Source organism: Lipophrys pholis (genome assembly GCF_963383615.2).
Source record: "Lipophrys pholis genome assembly, chromosome: 17".
Lineage (NCBI taxonomy): Eukaryota > Metazoa > Chordata > Actinopteri > Blenniiformes > Blenniidae > Lipophrys > Lipophrys pholis.
In genome coordinates this window covers 25063139-25083436 of record NC_137643.1, presented here as the reverse complement: position 1 = coordinate 25083436, position 20298 = coordinate 25063139, and the positions used below count along the sequence as shown (strand labels likewise).

Below are 20298 nucleotides of genomic sequence, written 5' to 3'. Positions count from 1 at the left end.
AGTTCTAGCAGCAGACACATCTCTAGAACAACTGATAAGAGGAGACTGTGTGAATCAGGCCTTCATGGTAGAATAGCTGCTAGGAAACCACTGCTAAGGACAGGCAACACGCAGAAGACACTTGTTTGGGCTAAAGAACACAAGGAATGGACATTAGACCAGTGGAAATCTGTGCTTTGGTCTGATGAGTCCAAATTTGAGATCTTTGGTTCCAACCACCGTGTCTTTGTGCGACACAGAAACGGTGAACGGATGGACTCTACATGCCTGGTTCCCACCGTGAAGCATGGAGGAGGAGGTGTGATGGTGCTTTGCTGGTGACACTGTTGGGGATTTATTCAAAATTGAAGGCATACTGAACCAGCATGGCTACCACAGCATCTTGCAGCGGCATGCTATTCCATCCGGTTTACGTTTAGTTGGACCATCATTTATTTTTCAACAGGACAATGACCCCAAACACACCTCCAGGCTTTGTAAGGGCTATTTGACCAAGAAGGAGAGTGATGGGGTGCTGCGCCAGATAACCTAGCCTCCACAGTCACCGGACCTGAACCCAATCAAGATGGTTTGGGGTGAGCTGGACCGCAGAGTGAAGGCAAAAGGGCCAACAAGTGCTAAGCATCTCTGGGAACTCATTCAAGACTGTTGGAAGACCATTTCAGGTGACTACCTCTTGAAGCTCATCAAGAGAATGCCAAGAGTGTGCGAAGAAGCAATCAAAGAAAAAGGTGGCTACTTTGAAGAACCTAGAATATAAGGCGTGTTTTCAGTTGTTTCACACTTTTTTGTTAAGTATATAATTCCACATGTGTTAGTTCATAGTTTTGATGCCTTCAGTGTGAATCTACAATTTTCATAGTCATGAAAATAAAGAAAACTCTTTGAATGAGAAGGTGTGTCCAAACTTTTGGTCTGTACTGTATATATATATATGTAACTTCAGTTGCTGACCGGACTTGTTTTACACCCTGGGCAAACACCCGCCTCCACCAGACGCACTTGAGACGGTGATTCTCATTTCCTCTGGTGGGCTCCTTTACAGATTGAGCCCTGGGCGGCTGCCCACATCTCTCATAGCAAAATCCACAACTGAATATACCAAATTCTCTTGATTTGCCACGTTCCTGGCAGATTAATGATAGAAAGTGACGATACACAACACTGGAGCAGCCCCCTACAGCGTGCAGCTTTGTGCATTAGTTTGCGACACGGCTGAACAATAATGCTGACGGTGCATAATGTCTCCTGATGATCCGCCACCGTTTCCTGCTCTTACTTGTAACTCATGATAAAAGGTGGCGACTGTCAGTGACGGCATGATGCCTCGACCTTGAATCATAGAATTCAGGTCAAAATCCTGATCCGCGGTCAGGAACTGAGATTCGTGCCAAACGTGCAAAAATTTCAGGCAAAAGAACACGAGGAGTTTATGTTCGCTGGCAGTCAAAAAGCAGCCAAAGACTCCACCTTTAGGAAAACTGTACTTGACAATAGATAGAGGAAATCACCAGACCGTTAATCTCCATCATTCATGGACTAAACATACTACCCTGGGTAATGACACATTTGTCCGTCAGCCAAGCTTGATGAATGTACTCAGATTCAGTACTATAAATGTCAGTGTAGCGTCCTATCTTGTGTCATTTATAATGTGTCATTCATAATATCTCCCTCGAGGAACAAGACAGTCAATCATATTTCGACTGTCCTGCTCCGAGAAACACCACAGTGCACATAATGCCAACTCATACATCGTCCTCTAAAATCTACAGTAAACCTGAGATCACATCTAAAGTACAGTACAATGGTAGTCCAACAGTCCACTGGTTTCCAACAAGGCTCCAAGAAAAAGGATTGGCCACCTCAACCCCATTACGGTAAGCATATTTATATTGTCTGGATTTCATTCATTCATTAAATAGGCTGTTAAGCCAATCCTTGCTCACTCTCAGCTAAGACCAATGCATGTCACTAGTCTGCTAAAAGGTTAAATATACGTAGCGTCGCTGGTCAATGCCAAAATTATTAGCCGGTTAAGAGTTTGAGCATTGTAATTGTGCCTATTTGCCACTAGTTGGAGTCAGGGAGCTGCCACGCAGAATCTCCCCAGCAGTGCTTGGAAGGATTCTAAAATGCAAACAAGTCAGCAAGACGGATATGTCACAAGCAGAACTGACAAATATTCACTCCACTGGAGCAAAGCATATCCACATTCATATCAAGTATTTGCATACCAACCTGTACCGAATGATGGCTGCTGCTGCTAGCACAAAGCTAGCACAGAGCTAGCCAGGCTCAGGCTAGGTTGGCGCTAATCCCACCTGGTCTGAGAAGAAATAGTTACTTAACACCAGGGCTGCCACAAACGATTATTTTGATAATCGACTAATCATCGATATATATTTTTTCTTCTTCGATTAGTCGACTAATCGGATTAAATGTAAATTGAATGTAAAACATACAGCTTATCACACCAGCATGAAGCTGCTCTTATATATGCTTGTAGCAACAAACACTTGTTTAACTGTGCAGCATAAAGTGCAAACAGCCGAGTAAAATAAGGAAAAGGCTTTACCTAAACAACACAAAAATAAATACTTAATACAATATACTAAATAGCTTCATTTGCCTTTGGCATCAACATAGCAACAATGAGGTAGGCACCTGGAACTAAGGAATTATTAAAGTTTTGGTCTCACTGACTCAAATAGAACAAAAGTGCATTTTGTGCTCAGTGCTCACAACTGTTAAAGTTTACAGCTATATGAGCAAGTAGTAAGTTAGCACTCTGTTAATGCTAATATTAGCAGCTAACTAGCCAGTTAGCTTACCGAGACGATGGTCCCTCTTCATCGTTGTCACGAGCCACAACGTGCTTCCTGTTCAGGTGCTCGTGCAGCACAGTTGTGCTGCCGTGGAAGGCCAGTTCTGTCTTGCAGATATTGCATCGTGACTCGTCGACTAATCGTGGCAGCCCTACTTAACGCAATAATCCTGCAAGATCTGCTTCCACAAACTAACTTACTATATGGTAGCAGCTTCATAAAGTTAATTGATTAGGCCTGAATACAGTTAAATGCTGATATCCAGAGTACTGCATGTTGCAAAGTTCCAGCATTGTAATCTGATCTGGTTCTTAAAGATGGTGGTGTAGGTGGCCAGTTATTCTGTTACATTGGACATGGAATGATGAGGGATTGATGATGAACCATAGTATTGATAGGATTGGAATTCAGCCTGCTTATCCACATGCAAGGCTTTCTGCAAGAATAAAGTGAAGTATAACTTCCTGCGAGCAGCTTCTTACAATAATAATAACACTCGTACAATAAGGTGTTCTCGTGGGTTTCCATGTACTTGGCAATCGACAGATGAAGGAGGTCGGTGAAGCTCCTGGACGTATTTGAAGCAGGACTTCTTCAAAACACAAACTTTGTTGGGAAAGTGGCAGACTAAATGGAAAACACAACAACCAGCAGAGCTTAACACAAGAAAAGGGCTTTTGGAGTTTCTGGTCAAAGGCAAAGAGAAGCAGAGGGAGAAGTTGGAACAGAAGGCTTCTTTGTGGCTTCTCGTTTGATCCTCCCGGCAGGTCTGCGCGGCCCACCTCTCCTGTCGGCCTCGCTTCTCATCTGAGCGCCGGTCATGGTTTTTGTGGTACGAGGACACCAAAACAAAGACGAGCGGTGGAGTCGAGCAGCAACGCTGACAGCCCATCTCTCATCTCTGACATGAAATCTTTGCTGGTTTCACCTTGAGGTGGCCTCCGACAGGGCAGTCTGTGATCTCTGAAAGGTGTCGGTACTTCATCTTTTCAGCACCAAGCACAACATTTTCACTCCACATCTTCGGAAGTAAAGTCTTTGCTATACCTTCAATTCAATAATAGTTGGGTTGTAATAAACTGGGAAGCAAGATTCAAGATACTTTCTTTATCCCCTCGGGGCAATTTAAAACAGCACACACTGAGTAGTTCATAAAACAGTAGTTTATAATCAAATACAGCATCACTACAGAAGAGAGGTGTGACACTGGAGCTTTTCAGCACTGTGGTATTTAAATATGTGGCCTGTTAAATACAGGGTTCTGCATGAAAAACATTGTGAGTTGCAAAATAAAACTGGAACGACATCAATCCAATTCTTGAGTACCTCTTATTTTCGTTAATATGCTATAATTTGCCTCATATTAGATCACATTGTTATAAACAAGATATATTAGTCACTGAATACAAGATTCAATCTCATTTGTCTGCATAATTTTCTTCAGGCCAAGTATCTTTCCATCACTGTATGCACTAAAAATGACCAAATCAAATGAATTCCAGATAAACCATCGCACCATTTGTGCTTACTGGAGGAAAGGACCGACTTCCAGAGCCAACTTTTAGGTCAAAGTAGCGTGCCTCAGCATCGCAGCTCTTCATAATCAAACAGCCTGATTTCCAGGTGGCGGAGCTCCAACTGGGCTCTGCTAAAACAGAAGCACTGGAAGCCAGCGAGCGAGCAACACCTTACACAGCTCTGTAATCTACGCTACCAACACCACCAAGCCACAGCCGTGGTGTGTCAGAGGTAGAAACATGGATTTGATGCATTTTTGACTGCTTTTCACTCATTTCACTTATTGACGCCTTTAAATGCTTCAGGAAGTTTCTGGATGATGTAGAGTCTGAAGACACGGTGCAGGGATAATGCCAAATGCTAAATGCTAATCTCCAGAATACATCAGGGAGCAAAGAGCCTTCAACTTCAGAAAACTTTAAAAACTGATAGAGTTGGTAAGACTGTGAATAAAGGCTTTAAATGGTAGAATACTTTTTAGTCACTGTTTGAAACACTTGACAAAAAATTTAGATACATTTTGAATGTTTTTCAGTATTTTCTATTTGACCTGTCTTAATTAAACCCTTGATGTTAGACTTACCTCATCGGGATAATTAATCTATGTTGACACTGTTCTGCTATTGATGGGTTTTGTGTGAACATTTTACTTAGAATATCTTGCAAGTTACTTCAAAGCTTTTTTTTTAACATCATCTAGCTCACTTATGTAACAATATTCCGAATATAACAGCCGTCACAGATGAGATTCAAACACAGTTTGGTATATTCTGTATTCCCCTCCCCTCCCCTCCGGACTCTCAATATCATATCAGGTCTTGACTTTAATGTCAACTAGGATAAAGTAACTTAACTGTGAATGATCACGGTCGTTAAGGATGTAAAAACTTCACATGGTACCAAAGCTCAAAAGGGAAAGTGTGTGTTGCTGTTAAAAAATGGACATTAGTTGTCTCTGTCGTCTTTTCTGCAGCCGTTAATGGAACATAGCTGACAAACTTCTACAGACATTTTAAAGGTATTTCCATTCAACATTTCTAGTATGACTGTAATACAAACTGCCAGCCTGACAATTAAGGGCTAGTCTTCTGAAAGGAATGGGAAACCTTTTATTTTTGCGATGGCATCAGTTATCAGCGGTGACCGTTTGATGATAGGACCGCTGCATTAAGGGCAAGATCACCCAACTTTAGACACCATAAAGGTTTCAGACCCTCTTTAAAAATGTGAAAGATTTAATGGAGAAACATGCTGCAGAATCACTTGAATGACCTTCCTGGATATTTGGTTAATGAAATCCCTCCTACACATAAGTACATTGTTTTATGTGTGGGCATTTAGAAGACTGACTGATCTGATCCATGACGTGATTTTCTTCCTCCAAATTTACAACCTCAGAGGAGTCAGAACCTGAGCAGGGATGGACTCATCCACCCCCTCTCCCACAGATTCCTTTAACGGCCAACAGTGGGTCCAGAAAGCAGGCTGGGGACCACTGGGCAAACAGAGGGAGCACGAAAGTTATGTAGATTCACAATTGCTGCAAAGGTGACCAAGTTCAGTCTCACTTCTCGAAGCTCACAGAAAACACAATTTGCCAGTCAGAAATTTGTAATTGTAAAAAATCTCCATTGAGAAGTTGGATGTTACTCCCTGATGGCTGCACCATCAGCCTCCCGGCCAGCAATACTCAACTAGTTGTGACATGCAAACGCACATCAAGTAGGAGCAGCGCCAATAATCAGTCTTTCCCATTTAGACACAAGCTATTGGGAGACGGCCATACTCATATCTGGAGATTTTCTTTCTTTAGACACATTTAATCTCCTTCAAAAGGCTCAGAGGGAAGACTAAGTAGTTTGCGATGGAGGCGGCAGTGGAAGCACTCACACAAACGTCTTATCTGACTCTCCAAGGACATGAATGGCTTTCTCTTTTCTGAAGTCGAGCACCAATTGGGAAGCATTTGTCTCACAGTGGGAAGAAGAGTTTTTCTTGGTAGGTTATTTTTTTAACAAAGACGGTGAAGAATGGATGCACATGTGTGTTTGTGCTCGCGGTGCAGCAGAACAGGCTCCAGCCTCCTGCTGCCTTCCTCTGGATAAACCTTTGAATGGAGGTCTTCAGGTCTTCAAGTTTAAACCCTGCTGTGGTTTTAAGAGACTGTGGCTGGTTTGGTGGAGTCTGTCGTCTTCCAATCCCAAGTCTTCCCGTTCAATACTCTGTCTTGCCCTGTCCATGTGCTCTTGGGTAAGTCTTGAAGAGTCGAGTCGCCTCTTATAAGAGGAATCATTCCTTGATCAGATAGTCCAGTCAGTGCTATCATTGATACCAATGCAAAGTGAATGGCCGGGGGTGGGCAGGGCACGTGAGCACATCAACGTCTTAGATTACAGTCAGCTCCTTAAAAGGTAGAGATGACATGTAAAACCATGTATTTGTCGAAAACGTATATTTTTGATAGAGTTTCTATGAATTTTCAAGGGTCTATTTCTTTACTGTGACTGTTTCATTGTTCACCTCTGGCTTTATTTCAATGAGAAATGTTGTGGAGGACTTTTTCTTTCACTTGTTGTTTTGCCTGGGTTTGAAATGTGGTGTTCATTTGTTTGTTCACTAATCAGCACAACGCTCCTCCTGATGCTGTGGAAGCCCCGAGCCAGGCAGCTGTCACCAATGTATTGATCATGTCAAAGCACAGCAAGATAGATTCAAAGAAAGAATATGGTGTGTGTCAAACTGAACTCATTTATCCAATACCTTTGCCACAGGTGGATTTGTACAGAATGAGAAGCTCTTTGATTTGAATCCTCAGGAAGTGAAATGTGTGGTCGGCAGGACGCAGACAGCCTCCCACCATTAGTTCATGTGCTGCGTTTAAGCTCTGGACAGTTCAGGTACCACCCTCTTTGTAATCACATTACAGATGCCTGTATGTGGATTGAGGATTGCAGTAGGGACCAAGAAGAGCAAGAGTGTCGACTGTTTGTTGCTCAAGTTTCCTCAGAGTGCCATCTTAAGCCGAGGTTAACTTTCCCCAGCAGTGCCATTTGCAGCCTCACACAGCTTCCGGGTTCCTCTCCAGTTTAAGCTGAAGGACCAAAACAAAAATTGCATTCAAAACCGAAAAACCGCCGTCCATAAGGGCAGACTGAGCCATGCAGGGCAAACCGAAGGGTCCATCATTGTACTGAGAACCGTTGCATCCCTAGAACTGTACTGACACTGCATGGATCAGCTTTTTTAAAGAACTCTGATTCAGATACAATTTCACTTCCAGGTACTTTTCAACTCGAAGCAACATTCAGCTGGACATGCCCGGTTAGCCACCGTTAGCACGCGTGGAGCCTCCGAAGCTGCACTTTCATCACGTTCTGTTACTGGACAGTGACGATCCTGCAGCAGTGCTTCAGAACGCAGCCTCTCCGCTACCTCCACCGCACGGTGCCTTTCAATGAGCACAGGAGGGGAAATAACTGGATGAACTGATGAAGTGAGTGAAAAAGACTGGTTCCACATTGATCTCCTATTGCATGGTCAGCCGTTACTATGGATGTCTGCAAGGACTCCATTCCAGAGGAGATGACTCACAACGCCATCGATTTTGTTTGCAAGCAGTGAGACTCACTCAGCTGATGAAGCTGAAATAGGCTTCCTCCCTCCTCCCTCCTCCCTCCTCCTTCCTCCTTCCTCCCTCCTCCCTCCTCCCTCCTCCCTCCTCCCTCCTCCCACACGGTTTCACATGCAGAACACAACCAGACCCTTCAGCTCTGCACAGGACATCAGAAAACCGCTTATTCAGGAAGAAAATGCATGGAAAACTGCACAATTGGAGCAGAGAAGCAAACTTAGATCAGGAGTTCCCAGGTTTGAATCCCACAGCTGACGGGTCACCACTGTGGGTCCCTGAGCAAGACCCTTGACCCCCAGCAGCCCCCTGTAGTGCCCCAATGTGGCTGCACCTCCACATCCTGGAAATAGGATTGGTCAATGTGGGAAAAAAGATTTTCTCCTATGGAATCTTTAAAGTAGGATTACTTTAGTTTATCATATAGTTCAGTATTTTAAATACTTTGTGTACTCAGGCCGACCTGAAGACATAAATCTCTATGTTAAACAACAGATCAGATTTAAAAGTCTTTAGTACGTTGGAGGTTAGGATTTAGGCGCCGTTTACACGACAACGAATTGGAGTGTATCCGCGAAACTTTCTTCACTTTTGGGGGGTCCGTTTACACGGATGCACTGTAGCTGCAAAGTTTTTAATCCGGCTCCCAAGGTGGAAAGATTCTTTCATGGCTGTTATTCCCTCCTGCAGAGACTGATGGAGGATATGGAGCCTGTTACTGCTCATGCACCTCTGTCCCCTCCCTCCTGCTCATCCAGTTGTAAACAAATAAGGCGGAAACGTAGTGGTTTGACTCGCGGTCTATATTCTAGTTTTATTGTCCATATCACTATTCCATACGGATGTCAGGTTCTCTCCATTTTCTTCACGTTTATAGTGTTTTGTTCTCTGCACACGTCTGTGTAGTTTCTTTACAAAATCAAGCAACAGCGCCCTCCTGTGGCCCGGCAGACTAACTACATCGTTGTCTCTGTGTCCGCTGCTGCAGTGGAAATGCTCTCCTTTTTTTTGTTTTAGCAGATTAGGTGTTGTCGTGTGAAACGTCGCGTGAAACGTCGCGTGAAACGTCGCGTGAAACGTCGCGTGAAACGTCGCGTGAAACGTCGCGTGAAACGTCGCGTGAAACGTCGCGTGAAACGTCGCGTGAAACGTCGCGTGAAACGTCGCGTGAAACGTCGCGTGAAACGTCGCGTGAAACGTCGCGTGAACAGGGCCTAAGTGTTGTCCCTGTACCGGGTTTTCAGACTGAAAATCTTCCATTAGCATCACAATGAGACACACACTGCTGAGTATGAATATACGGTACTTATAACTTCAGCAGACTTTAAAGTCTGGCAGTTCTTCCAGATCCATACCCTGATACAGTAGAATCCAAGAATCACACCATGTTGACAGAAGCTACTGAACAGACCGTCGCCACCCCGGTCACGGGGGCCCAAGATGCAACACCCAGAGATGCAAAGCAGCACAGAGAAAGGCTGCAAAGCCGCCGCTGCCCCCCGGAGCCATCGGCTCCCGCCCAGGAGGAGCAAGGCAAAGGGGGAAACATGGATGCTAACCAGCTGGTCTTACCTTCATGCACAGTCACCCCACAGTTGTCGCACTGGATGATCTCGTCTGCGTCCTCGCTGTTGTCCCCCAGACAGACGCAGCAGATCAGGATGTGCTGAGCGCTCCACGTCTGGGACCGATCCAACAAAGCATCCTGCAGAACCGTGAGACGGAGCGAGAGGAGAGCACTTCACTGAGACGCAGAACCAGTCACTGCCACAGTTAAAGGAAAGCCCAACATATCACTATCGTAGACGCCACATCCTGGTGAGCAATTCACCAACTCAGAGAAATTCTTCATCTAAGCAAGTGAACTACTGCAAAAATACAATTCAAGAGCCAGTTATGTGTTGAGAAACAATATAGGAAACTATTTATCGTCACCAATAATCTGATGTTAGAGGAGGAAGATGCTCTATAATCTGATGTTAATGGAGGAGGATGCTCTATAATCTGATGTTAATGGAGGAGGATGCTCTATAATCTGATGTTAATGGAGGAAGATGCTCTATAATCTGATGTTGGGGGAGGAAGATGCTCTATATTCTGGATGTTAGAGGAGGAAGATGCTCCATAATCTGGATGTTAGAGGAGGAAGATGCTCTATGATCTGGATGTTAGAGGAGGAAGATGCTCTATAATATGATGTTAGAGGAGGAAGATGATCTATGATCTGGACGTTAGTGGAGGAAGATGCTCTATAATCTGATGTTAGAGGAGGAAGGTGCTCTATAATCTGGATGTGAGAGGAGGAAGATGCTCCATAATCTGGATGTTAGAGGAGGAAGATACCCTATAATCTGAATGTTAGTGGAGGAGGATGCTCTATAATCTGATGTTAGTGGAGGAAGATACCCTATAATCTGGATGTTAGTGGAGGAGGATGCTCTATAATCTGATGTTAGTGGGGGAAGATACTCTATAATCTGGATGTTCATGGAGGATGATGCTCTATAATCTCATGTTAGAGGAGTATGCTCTATAATCTGAATGTGAGGTGACATCAGTCAATAGGAGGAAGAAGCTGCTGCAGCTACTGTGGTTACATGCTAATGCTACATCCAACAGAACATCTTTGAAGCTGCTGTACGGAGGACTGAGGTAGATCAGGAATAAATAAGGTACTTGTTTTTCAGTAAACAGGAGTTTAATGAAACAGTAACCATAAAGACAAAAGCTTCAGTTATCACTGGATCGAGCTCACAGAGAGACAAAGCAGCTCTACAACGGTTCCTCCAAATGAGACTAAATTTACGGAAACTTCAGTCGCTGCATGGCCGGTAATTTGTGGCTAGCGCGTAAACCAGCATGTGATTCCAGTTGAAAATGAGCATCTGGGATTGAGACTAAGGAGACTCACCTCGTTGCCCTTTCCCTGGGACATGCTGTCGTTGGTCAGCTCTTCATCAAAAGCACTGGTGTTCTTGCTCTTCTTCTTGGGCTTCTTCATCTCTTTGTCGCTGTCACTGCTGCTGTTGTTGTTGTTGTTGTTGTCCTCTTCATCCTCCTTGTCATCGTCGTCGTCGTCGTCGTCGTCTTCATCGTCGTCATCATCGTCGTCGTCATTGTCGTCGTCGCTGGCGCTGCCCCCCTCCTCCCCCTCCGCGCCTCCTTTCTGTGCAGCCGCCTTGCCTTTCTTCTTGCCGGCCGTGGGCCTCCAGTCGTTGTCGTCCTCGCTGTCGTAGTCGTCCATCTCGTTCAGCTCCTCCATGGTGGTGAAGTCCAGCAGGGGACGATTCCTGCGGAAGTTCCACTTCTTAGGCTCAGCTTGAGACTCCTCGGTGCTGGCGGCGCCAGAGGCACCGGAGGTGGGGGTGGAGGTAGGTTCGGGTACTTCAGGGGCGGCGGGCTCCGGCTCGGGTTCCGGCTCCAATGGCTTCTTGCTCTTGCGCCGGCCTTTGGGCGGGGTGACGGCGGGGGCGTCTTTGGTGGAGCTGTCCGAAGACCCCTGCTGCTTGCTCTTCTCCTCATCCTCGGTCAAGTTGTCCTCGGCGGCCAGGTCTTTGGCCTCCTCCTCGTCGACGACGTCATCCGCCGAGGCGGCGTTCTCAGAGTCACTTTCCGAGCCTGCAGCGCTCGCTTTGGATCCTTCGTCATCGCTGCCGTTTCCCGTCCCGTCCGAGCCTATCAGAGCGCAGCACAGTGAGGCCACTAGTCATACACTATCATGAAACCAAAACATTTCTGAGTATTTTCACTTCATTAATGTTGTGATATTATAAAAACGCGTCCTTTAAAGGCAAAAAAAAGGTTTATAATGTTTATATAATACTTCTGATTAGGGCTGACCAGTTACAAATATGAAATGTAATTGTAGATAAATTAATGGAGAATAATTAGATTATTAAGTGTGCATTTTATTGTGATAAATGTTGAAGAATTATTCTAAAGAACCTGTATAGAAAATAATCACATTTTTATGTTGAAAAAAATCTTCGGGTATTTTTTCTCAGAAAATAAAGAAATAATGATCAAATACGGCATTAAATGGGTTGAAATGTGTAAAACAAATTATTAATACATTTTTGTATGTACCAGATACCAGACGTATGTTGATTCCTACGTTTGAATTTTATGGAAAATTCCAACATAGCATTCTAGGAAAAATATATATTTTTAAAGATAATTAAATTCTTTAACTGTTTTCTTTAATAGTTGAAAAGCAGCGTTTTAAATGTAAAAAAAAACAAAAAAAAAAACAATCACTGTGTATTTGGGTTTAAGCTAATAAAATCCTACATTAAGAAACTCTGAAAGGTAAATAAGTGAATCTGGAGAGGGGACAGAAGACAGAGTGAGACTGAACTGGAAAGGAGGATTTGAAGACACGGTGGAGCAGCGGTGAGCATGTCTGGAGGAAGAACCGTCTGAGAAGCTCATGTCAGCGTGGAGTGGGAGCAGCAGGAACACTGACCTGAGGCGTCGCCCACCTCGAAGTCGCTGTCGTCGGAACTGTCGTAGTCCAAGGCATCGAGGAGGGAGGCGGCGAGCGGTTTCACCTGCCGGCGCTTCAAACTGCGATCCACTGAGGAGGAGAGAAACCTGGTTTAACGGCTTCAACGGGACGGTCCACCTCAACTTCATCACCCAGTGAGAGACACTGGGACCTGGGACCTGGGACCAAACGCACCTGGAGCAGCAGAAAGGCTCGGTGTTCTACTCTCAATAGTTGATGCTAGAGTCGTACAGACTGGTCCTACAGTCATATTGCCACATCTAAATCTGTGTCTCTAAAAAGTGAAAACAAATCTTAAAGAACTCTGATCCAGACGACTCCTCAGTGAAATACCGTCAAACAGTCGCCGTAACCAAACGGGTCTAAAGAAATGACTTTCTTCTATTGAACACATTTTAATAGGTAGCCCCTGAGTAACCAGCAAAATAAATAAATAACGCAAGGGAACAAGATCATTTCATTCATGGCGACAAGTTAGTGAACTCGTGACCACGAAGTAAATGATGCCGTTCTCTTGGATTATACTGAAGCAATGGTGGAGCCGGAGGCAGTGATAGAACCGTTGCTGCAGTGCACCATAGAGGGTTTGTGGTGTTGGCAGCTTAAATGGTTTAAATGAGTGTTACAGTGTTATTAGTGGTTGTGTTTTATTGGTTTAGTTCACCTAGTTAGTTTAGTAACGCTGCCATGACCATGAGTGAACAATGTGGCGTGTTAGATCTGCTCCTGCCACCGTGCTGCTATGCTGTGTCAGCACAAAGTATGTCAGCTGCGTGAGTTATATAATTTAGAAGCAGTTTACTGTTGTCACTTTTCCACGCTGTTCATGGTAATGTCACTTTAACAAACTTCACTTCCAGGTCTTGTACCACATTGTGCATGCGAGCCGCCTTGGCGTGAGATGACCTACTATGTTAGAACACAGCAGGGCATCTCATTGCGGAGCACACACACAGAACTTATTTGGAATACAGCCATACTTTTGGTTCATCAGTATTTAGTAAACATACCACATACTACAGTAAGTACAAAACACACAAAGTACATAGTATTGTAAATGAAAGCTTGGATTTTTTAGCCATAAAAGGGCGCTTCATGTGAAATAGAACGTTTGTTAATCAGAGTGTTTACCTAGGTTACCATGGAAACGGCTGTAGAGCAGCGTTCTATCATTCTACACCTCCATTCCTCCATGTTGAAGCTTTTGATTCAGACACGTCCAGAAATAAAGTGAAAGGAGCAGAAAGTCACTATGGAATGCTGAAAAGTGTATTTATGTTAAAGAGGGGAGACGTGTTTGTAAGGGCAGATTTACATCCTGTCTTTTTGGGCTAAGATGAGTTCTACATGTCTGTAGTTCACATGGTTTCGTTTAAAAACACAAACATCTAATGTGGCCTGTATTATTTGATCTCAAAGCGTCCGTACCAGCAAATAAGACAGGGATGGACAGAGCTAAAAATAATAGAATGTGTGGGAACAAGATAATAAATTGTTACCTAAAGTTAACAACGTGTTGGAATGAGTTACTATCTCATGGCCACGAATTAAATCATCTCGCTCCCTCACATTATTTTTTCTTCTCTACGGCCACACAGGGGCTCCGCATTTTAACTTGAGATCACCGACTGTCATCTAAAGAGAAGCACAAGTTAAATCTATGTAGGTGTAACTCCTCATACCATACTGCTGAGGGGATTTCCTCTCTGCCGTTAAAGGGAGGAACTCTACATTTGGAGCTTCTGTTTCTTGTCTTTCTTTCTTTCTCTCTGTGTAACAACATTACTGGAGCCACCAGATCCTGACAGGAGGGGAGCAGGATCCAGGGGATCAGACCCAAGACTCCCAGAGTGGAGTTACCACGGTCCTACTACCTGACCCCCCCACAGCACCGGGACCCCCCCACAGCACCGGGACCCCCCCACAGCACCGGGACCCCACCGCAACGGCACGGCCCTTAAACTCCAGACTGAGATTGGTTCATCATCAGACCAACGCTCATCAGAGACTTTTCTTAGTATTTGTACTTCTCTGGCCTGTCTGCCACTCTCTCTCTCTCTCTTCTATTCCTCTCTCTCCCTCTTCTATTCCTTTCTCTCTCCCTCTTCTATTCCTCTCTCTCTCCCTCTTCTATTCCTCTCTCTCCCTGTCCTATCCCATGTACTTCTCCCCCCAACCGGTCAAGGCGGATGCCCCCCCCCCCCCCCCCTTCCAGAGTCTAGGCTCCGCCCCCTTTCTTCCTGAAGAGGGACTTCTTATGAACTGTTCTTCCTGAGAGGGAGTTCTTCCTGGTTTCCTCTGTTGCTTGTTCCATCTGCTGCTCTGGAAGGTTTAGTTGGGTTCTGTTGTTCTCTATCACTGTAAGAGGTTCTGGAAGGTTTAGTTGGGTTCTGTTGTTCTCTATCATTGTAAGAGGTTCTGGAAGGTTTAGTTGGGTTCTGTTGTTCTCTATCATTGTAAGAGGTTCTGAGATGTTTGTTGATGTGATTTAGCGCTTTACAAATAAAATAAAATTGAATTGAATTGAATACCCTGTCCCGAATTCAGGAGGAAATGGCTTTAGGGACGAAGGAGTTCTTATACCCATTTCCCTTCATACGAGGACGTCTGGGCCTGATCAGAGCCTCTGTGGGACCAGGCTGCATGTTGACCACCACTGGTTTACACTGTGGTCTGAGACAAGGCGATCTGACTGAACTCGTTGAGTCCTGACGTCAGCTGCCAATGAGTCCGGCTGGCAAAGCGAGCACACTTCCACCGAGCTAACAAACAAAACAACACAATCCTCCCATCAGGGTCCTTATACCCATTTCCCTTCATACAATGAAGTCTGAGCCGAAAGCCAGGAGGCAAAAACTGGACCTCAGCATGTAAGAGCGGGAGCTGTGGGAAAGGATGGCATTTGTCTTCCTGTAGCTGTTTAGTTTATTCTTTATATGCCAATTCATTTAGAGGCAAGCTACATTTTATTGTGTTTTATGTGGCTTTAAAGCACTTTTATTGCGCAATGCTATATAAATACACCTTCATCGATTATATTGGGTGTTTTTTTCTGACTTTAGGGTCACGTCATGTCCAGTATGGGTTTGATGAGACAGACTCTACGATGTCATTTGCATCTCTAAATCTGCCTTGCTCTTAACTGGCTCTCTAGTAAGTCATTTATTTCATTCAAATTTCCTTACACATTGTCAAAGTAGAAAACCGAATCATCCCTGGGCCTGATCAGAGCCTCTGTGGGACCAGGCTGCATGTTTACCATCACACTTTAGTCTGACAAAGGGCGAGCTGATTGAGGCGGCTGTGGATGCCGATGTTGGATGTTGGATGCAGGTGTTGGATGCAGATGTTAAGACATGAGCGCTCCTGACGTTAGCTGGCTGTTAGCAAACAGTGAGTCCAGCTGTCAGAGCGAGCTCGGTCCCACCGAGCTAACAAACAAAACCACACAGTCCTCGGCTCAGGGTTACAATCCAACATGTTTCCAGCGCGTGAACATCATGTCAGTCATCTGCTGCCATTTCCAGAGTCGCCGCAGTGTCACATCCTGAGCTGGCTAGTGGCGCTTTAGCATTAGCTCCACTCGTTCGCCTCAGACAGCTGCGTCGTTACAACATTTTTTCACGTCCGTTTCAAACTGATACACATGGTTAAACAGCTGTGAACAGGTAACAGAGCGACCAGAGCGACAAAAACGAGTGAAAGCAGAGCGTTAACAAATTGCGTTAGCATAATTAGCTGCACCACAAAGCTTCGTTAGCTTAGCTGCTAACTAGCATCATGTAAAAACAAGACGATTTGAACACTTTAGACGCATCTGAACAACACTGACATGCATAAAAGAGGGAGAGAACAAAGTGGAAGGTCAAACTCACTATCGGGTTGGTATTTATAACGCGGAATAAGGCAGCCCTGTCTGCAGCATGTTCTGCAGACAATAGCAGCTCGGCAGTGACGTATCACGGCTGGATGTTGTTGCCATGGGAACTGTCAAGGTTTGTACGGAAGAGAGTTAGGGCCATTTCAAAGAAAAAATCTTATTTTTTTTAATCTATCTTTGTATAATTACATAAACAGTGTGGGCAGCTGAGGCATGTAACCAGGTGTTTTAAATGGGACTTTTAAAGTCAATCACATAAATACAGTAGTGAACAGAGAACAGGATATATATATATATATATATATATATATATATATATATATATATATATATATATATGAAATGTCCAAAAAGTAAGAGAAACATCAGCAGCAGGGAAAACTTCACGAAAAACGGTCATCCAAACAGTAGGCGCACTTCACAATAAATCTACAAAAATTATGCGTGACCTGCAAACTGAGACATGGTTGAGACAGCAGTTTGTATTTGTGTCCAATTATTGCACATTAAGCATTAATCAAGATATCATTATGTTCCTTTTGGGTTGTTTTCCAGAAATTATTTAAATAAAATGCTGTAGCATGCACAATTCTCTTGTGATTTTTTTTCTCTTTGTAGAAATATGTTCTGAATAACTTACCTGGGTTAACAAGGGCTGAACAAAAACGCTTGCTTGTACAAAAAAAAAAGATTAATTAAGAACTAATAATTACAAAAATAATCTGCAGATTAATCGATTTGCAAAATAAATGTGGGTTGCAGCTCTGACATTGACGAGGTGCTGCTTTCTGCTTCTTAACGTACGTCAACAGCGTCGACATCTTGGAATGGTGTATCACGCTATGACATCACGCTGAAGTAGCTCAGTCATGAAAGATACCAGACTTCTGAGCTGCTTAAGGTCGTTCCAACAAACAAAATCAACTGACCGAATGGCAAGGAATAATATTTTGCAAGTGAGAAACTGTTTGTTAATGTTTAATCTTATGAAACGTTGTCCTGACATACATGCAGTGGCGGGCCGTCAGGGCCTGAAGGCTTCTCTGCAGGACTAAGAAAAAGATCTGAATCACAGACTGATGTTGATCATATTTTGTCCATGAATACTTCTTAAATAATTCCAAACTGTCTGTCCGCTTCCTCTCAGTTTCTCCCCTGACTGCTGCTTCCAGACTGAATTCCATATTAAAGATTTTAACCAATCACAGTTCAGCCATCACCTGTTGCCGGGTAAAGAAATCTGCCTGAGGCTTCAGATTCAGTTCTGCAGGCGTCTGCAGTGTAAAATAAGAGTCTGTGACGCTGCTGCTTCAACCAATCAGATTTAGATATTGATGACTCAGGTCGCTATAGGCCTTCTAGAAGGCCTAACATGATGTCCGTGTATTCTATAGCGTGACCTCATTGTATTCAAGCCCTCTGATTGGATGGTCAGAGAAGTCACTCTCCAGCTAGCTGACTGCATCTGGAGCAGCTGCATGAACAGAAATATAGTTGTGTTGATTTAATAGAGGTTTTATCAACCTACAATAACTAAAGGAGACGATAAAGACATTTGGCTGCAGATTTATTGTCAAAACTATTTTAAAGACGGACTTTTCCAAGCACACCAGTGTAATTTATCTGCGCTCACTACAAACTCAATGGCAGGATTCAGGATTATATTATTTGCCATTATATTATTTTCAAGACCACGAATAGCTGACGTTTGTCACCGTCCTCGACCCCCAGAAGTTTGGGGAAAAGCAGCCGTTTTAAATGCAGCTGCAGCAGAAGGTGACACTGAACTCTGATTTGTTTCACTCATAAAGGTATTTATTCTGGCTACACCAGTATATACCTGTGATGCAAAGGCTTTTTATACTGCATTTCTGCATGAAAACTTGGTTTTTGTAGCCATAAACAGTTATTGAGGGGTGGATTGAGTCAGACCAGCACTAGTGAAGGCTGAGGTCTGAAATGCACGACCACCACTGCATACATGTAATGTCACTAAGGTTTGATGACCTCATTGATCTCAATCTTTCATAAATTAAAGCAACATCACATCGATAAACTGCACACAAGCCGTCTTCAGACAAACAGCACTAGAAAGGAGTTATCTAAAATGATCGCATTGAACTCTAAAGCATCACCACTAAAACCACCACTTCCCCTGGTCAGGAACTTTTTTGTTTATAAATCTGTTCATTTGTTATTATTCTCTTATTTGATTTTCTTAGCTGTTTTATTTTTTATTGTTTTATTGCTGTGTTTGTGTAATGTAATTGGTTAAAAAATAAAACTGAAGTTCAAATAATTATTTTCATACCAAAAGAGAATAAAAACACTTTCTAATGTGGAAAGGATTAAAAGTTATGCATGTACTCTAATGAAAACAATCTGTACAAATAAATTAATACATAAAATTACAGCTTTTTTGGGGGGTGGGGGTGGGGGTGGGGGGGTATTATTTTTCAGACTGCACCAGATTTTCCAGTTTTTACACTCAACTGTTTTTCTGCTTTGAAGAAATAAAAAGTTCCTCTGAAAGGACGCCGTTGGTTGTACTTTGGCTCATTTTCAAAAAACCAGCTTTGTTTCTGTTGTCCTCCTTCGACTTTGCCGGTTTAGCAAATAAGAGACAATTAAAATAGATGAGTGTGAATTGATGGTGATACATGGAAGCGGGAAAGACTGATGGGGCCGGCACGCTCAGGGGATGATTACAGGCCTTGTGGCGTCGTGACGGATGGCCCTGGACTGCACTGCTTTGTTATCTGGTATCATCTGAACAGGCAGGATATCAGCAGCCATCGCTGCCTTCATCACATCAGCATTTTAAAATCCTGCTCTGTCTGATCCTGAGCCGTTCACAAGTTCTCATCACATTTTGGAGGACTTTTCAAGATTTTAAAGGAGGTCTGGTGAGGGAGTGGTTGGCCCGGGCCCGGGCCAGGACCAGGACCAGGACCAGGACCAGGACCAAGACCTCGGTGTGGAGTTTGCATGTCCTCCCTGGTGGTCCAGATGTGTGTGGGCTAATAGATAACTCTAATGTTTAACTTTAAAAATAAACACAAAAATAAATTTATCAGTACAATAAACTTTTGCGAAATTTAACAAAACTGTAGTTTGTTTTATGAAAGTTTAAAACTACAATTATGAACTGCTGACATTTTATTCTACTGTTTGGAGGTTTTGGACATAATGGCTGCTGTTAAAGCCATTTTACCTCTTTAGCTATTTTGCAGTTTTTATTGTTTATGTTTTTAGCTATATTAGCAGTTTGGCTCTGGCTCTAGCTGTTTTATTCATTTTAGCAGTTTTAGCCATTTTAGCAATTTCAGCTGTTTTACTATTTCAGCAGTTTGAATTATTTAAACCTTTAGCCATTTTAGCAACTCAAAGGAGGAGTTGTCGTGGTTGTTCTTTGAACTGGAGCGAACCCCGCCACAGTTAGTGTCAATAGTAGGATGGCAAGTCGAAAGGAAAGTGGGCAGCTGCCAAGACGGCGCACAGGACTCCGGTCGCAGAAGAGAGAGCAGCAAGAAGATGCTGGAGCAGGTGCTGATTCAGCATGGGAGACCGTCCCACCTTCATCATCGGAGGAAGATGAGGGAGAAAGCGGGGCTGGGTGAGCCACCGTGTCAGTGAGGCAGCCAGAGCCTGAGCTGATGACTCTGATGAGAGGCTTCCTGGAAGCACAAACCAGGCGAGAGGAAGGACTGTTTAGAGAGCTGCGTAACATCAGAGCGGGCCTTCCATTAACCAGCCAACCTCCTCCACGTGTCACTGTGTCATTAGCTCAAGCAACACCTGTGACACCAAGTACGATGACCGCCAGCAGTCCCTGGCTTGTTCTGCCCCCACCAGAGCCAAGTCGTCAGCGACGGTCTGCAGGATCATCCACGTTTTCTGCACCAGATAGCGGCAGCAGACTGATAGAGCAGAGATC

At 43.9% G+C, this 20298-nt stretch overlaps 1 protein-coding gene across 14 annotated transcripts in view; it reads right to left on the bottom strand.

Moving 5' to 3' along the window:
• The window catches only part of phf14 (PHD finger protein 14), a 118727-nt gene extending 102260 nt beyond the window's left edge, over positions 1–16467 (bottom strand). For all 14 annotated transcript variants that reach the window (XM_080485182.1, XM_080485189.1, XM_080485188.1 and 11 more), the window contains exons 1-4: positions 16357–16467; positions 12440–12550; positions 10886–11649; positions 9547–9679 (exon numbers count right to left, since the gene is read on the bottom strand). In XM_080485182.1, coding sequence (XP_080341308.1) covers positions 9547–9679; positions 10886–11649; positions 12440–12550; position 16357 — 1009 coding nt within the window. In that variant the 5' untranslated portion in view covers positions 16358–16467. The remainder of the gene's footprint in view (positions 1–9546; positions 9680–10885; positions 11650–12439; positions 12551–16356) is intronic.
• Positions 16468–20298: the final 3831 nt, after the last annotated feature.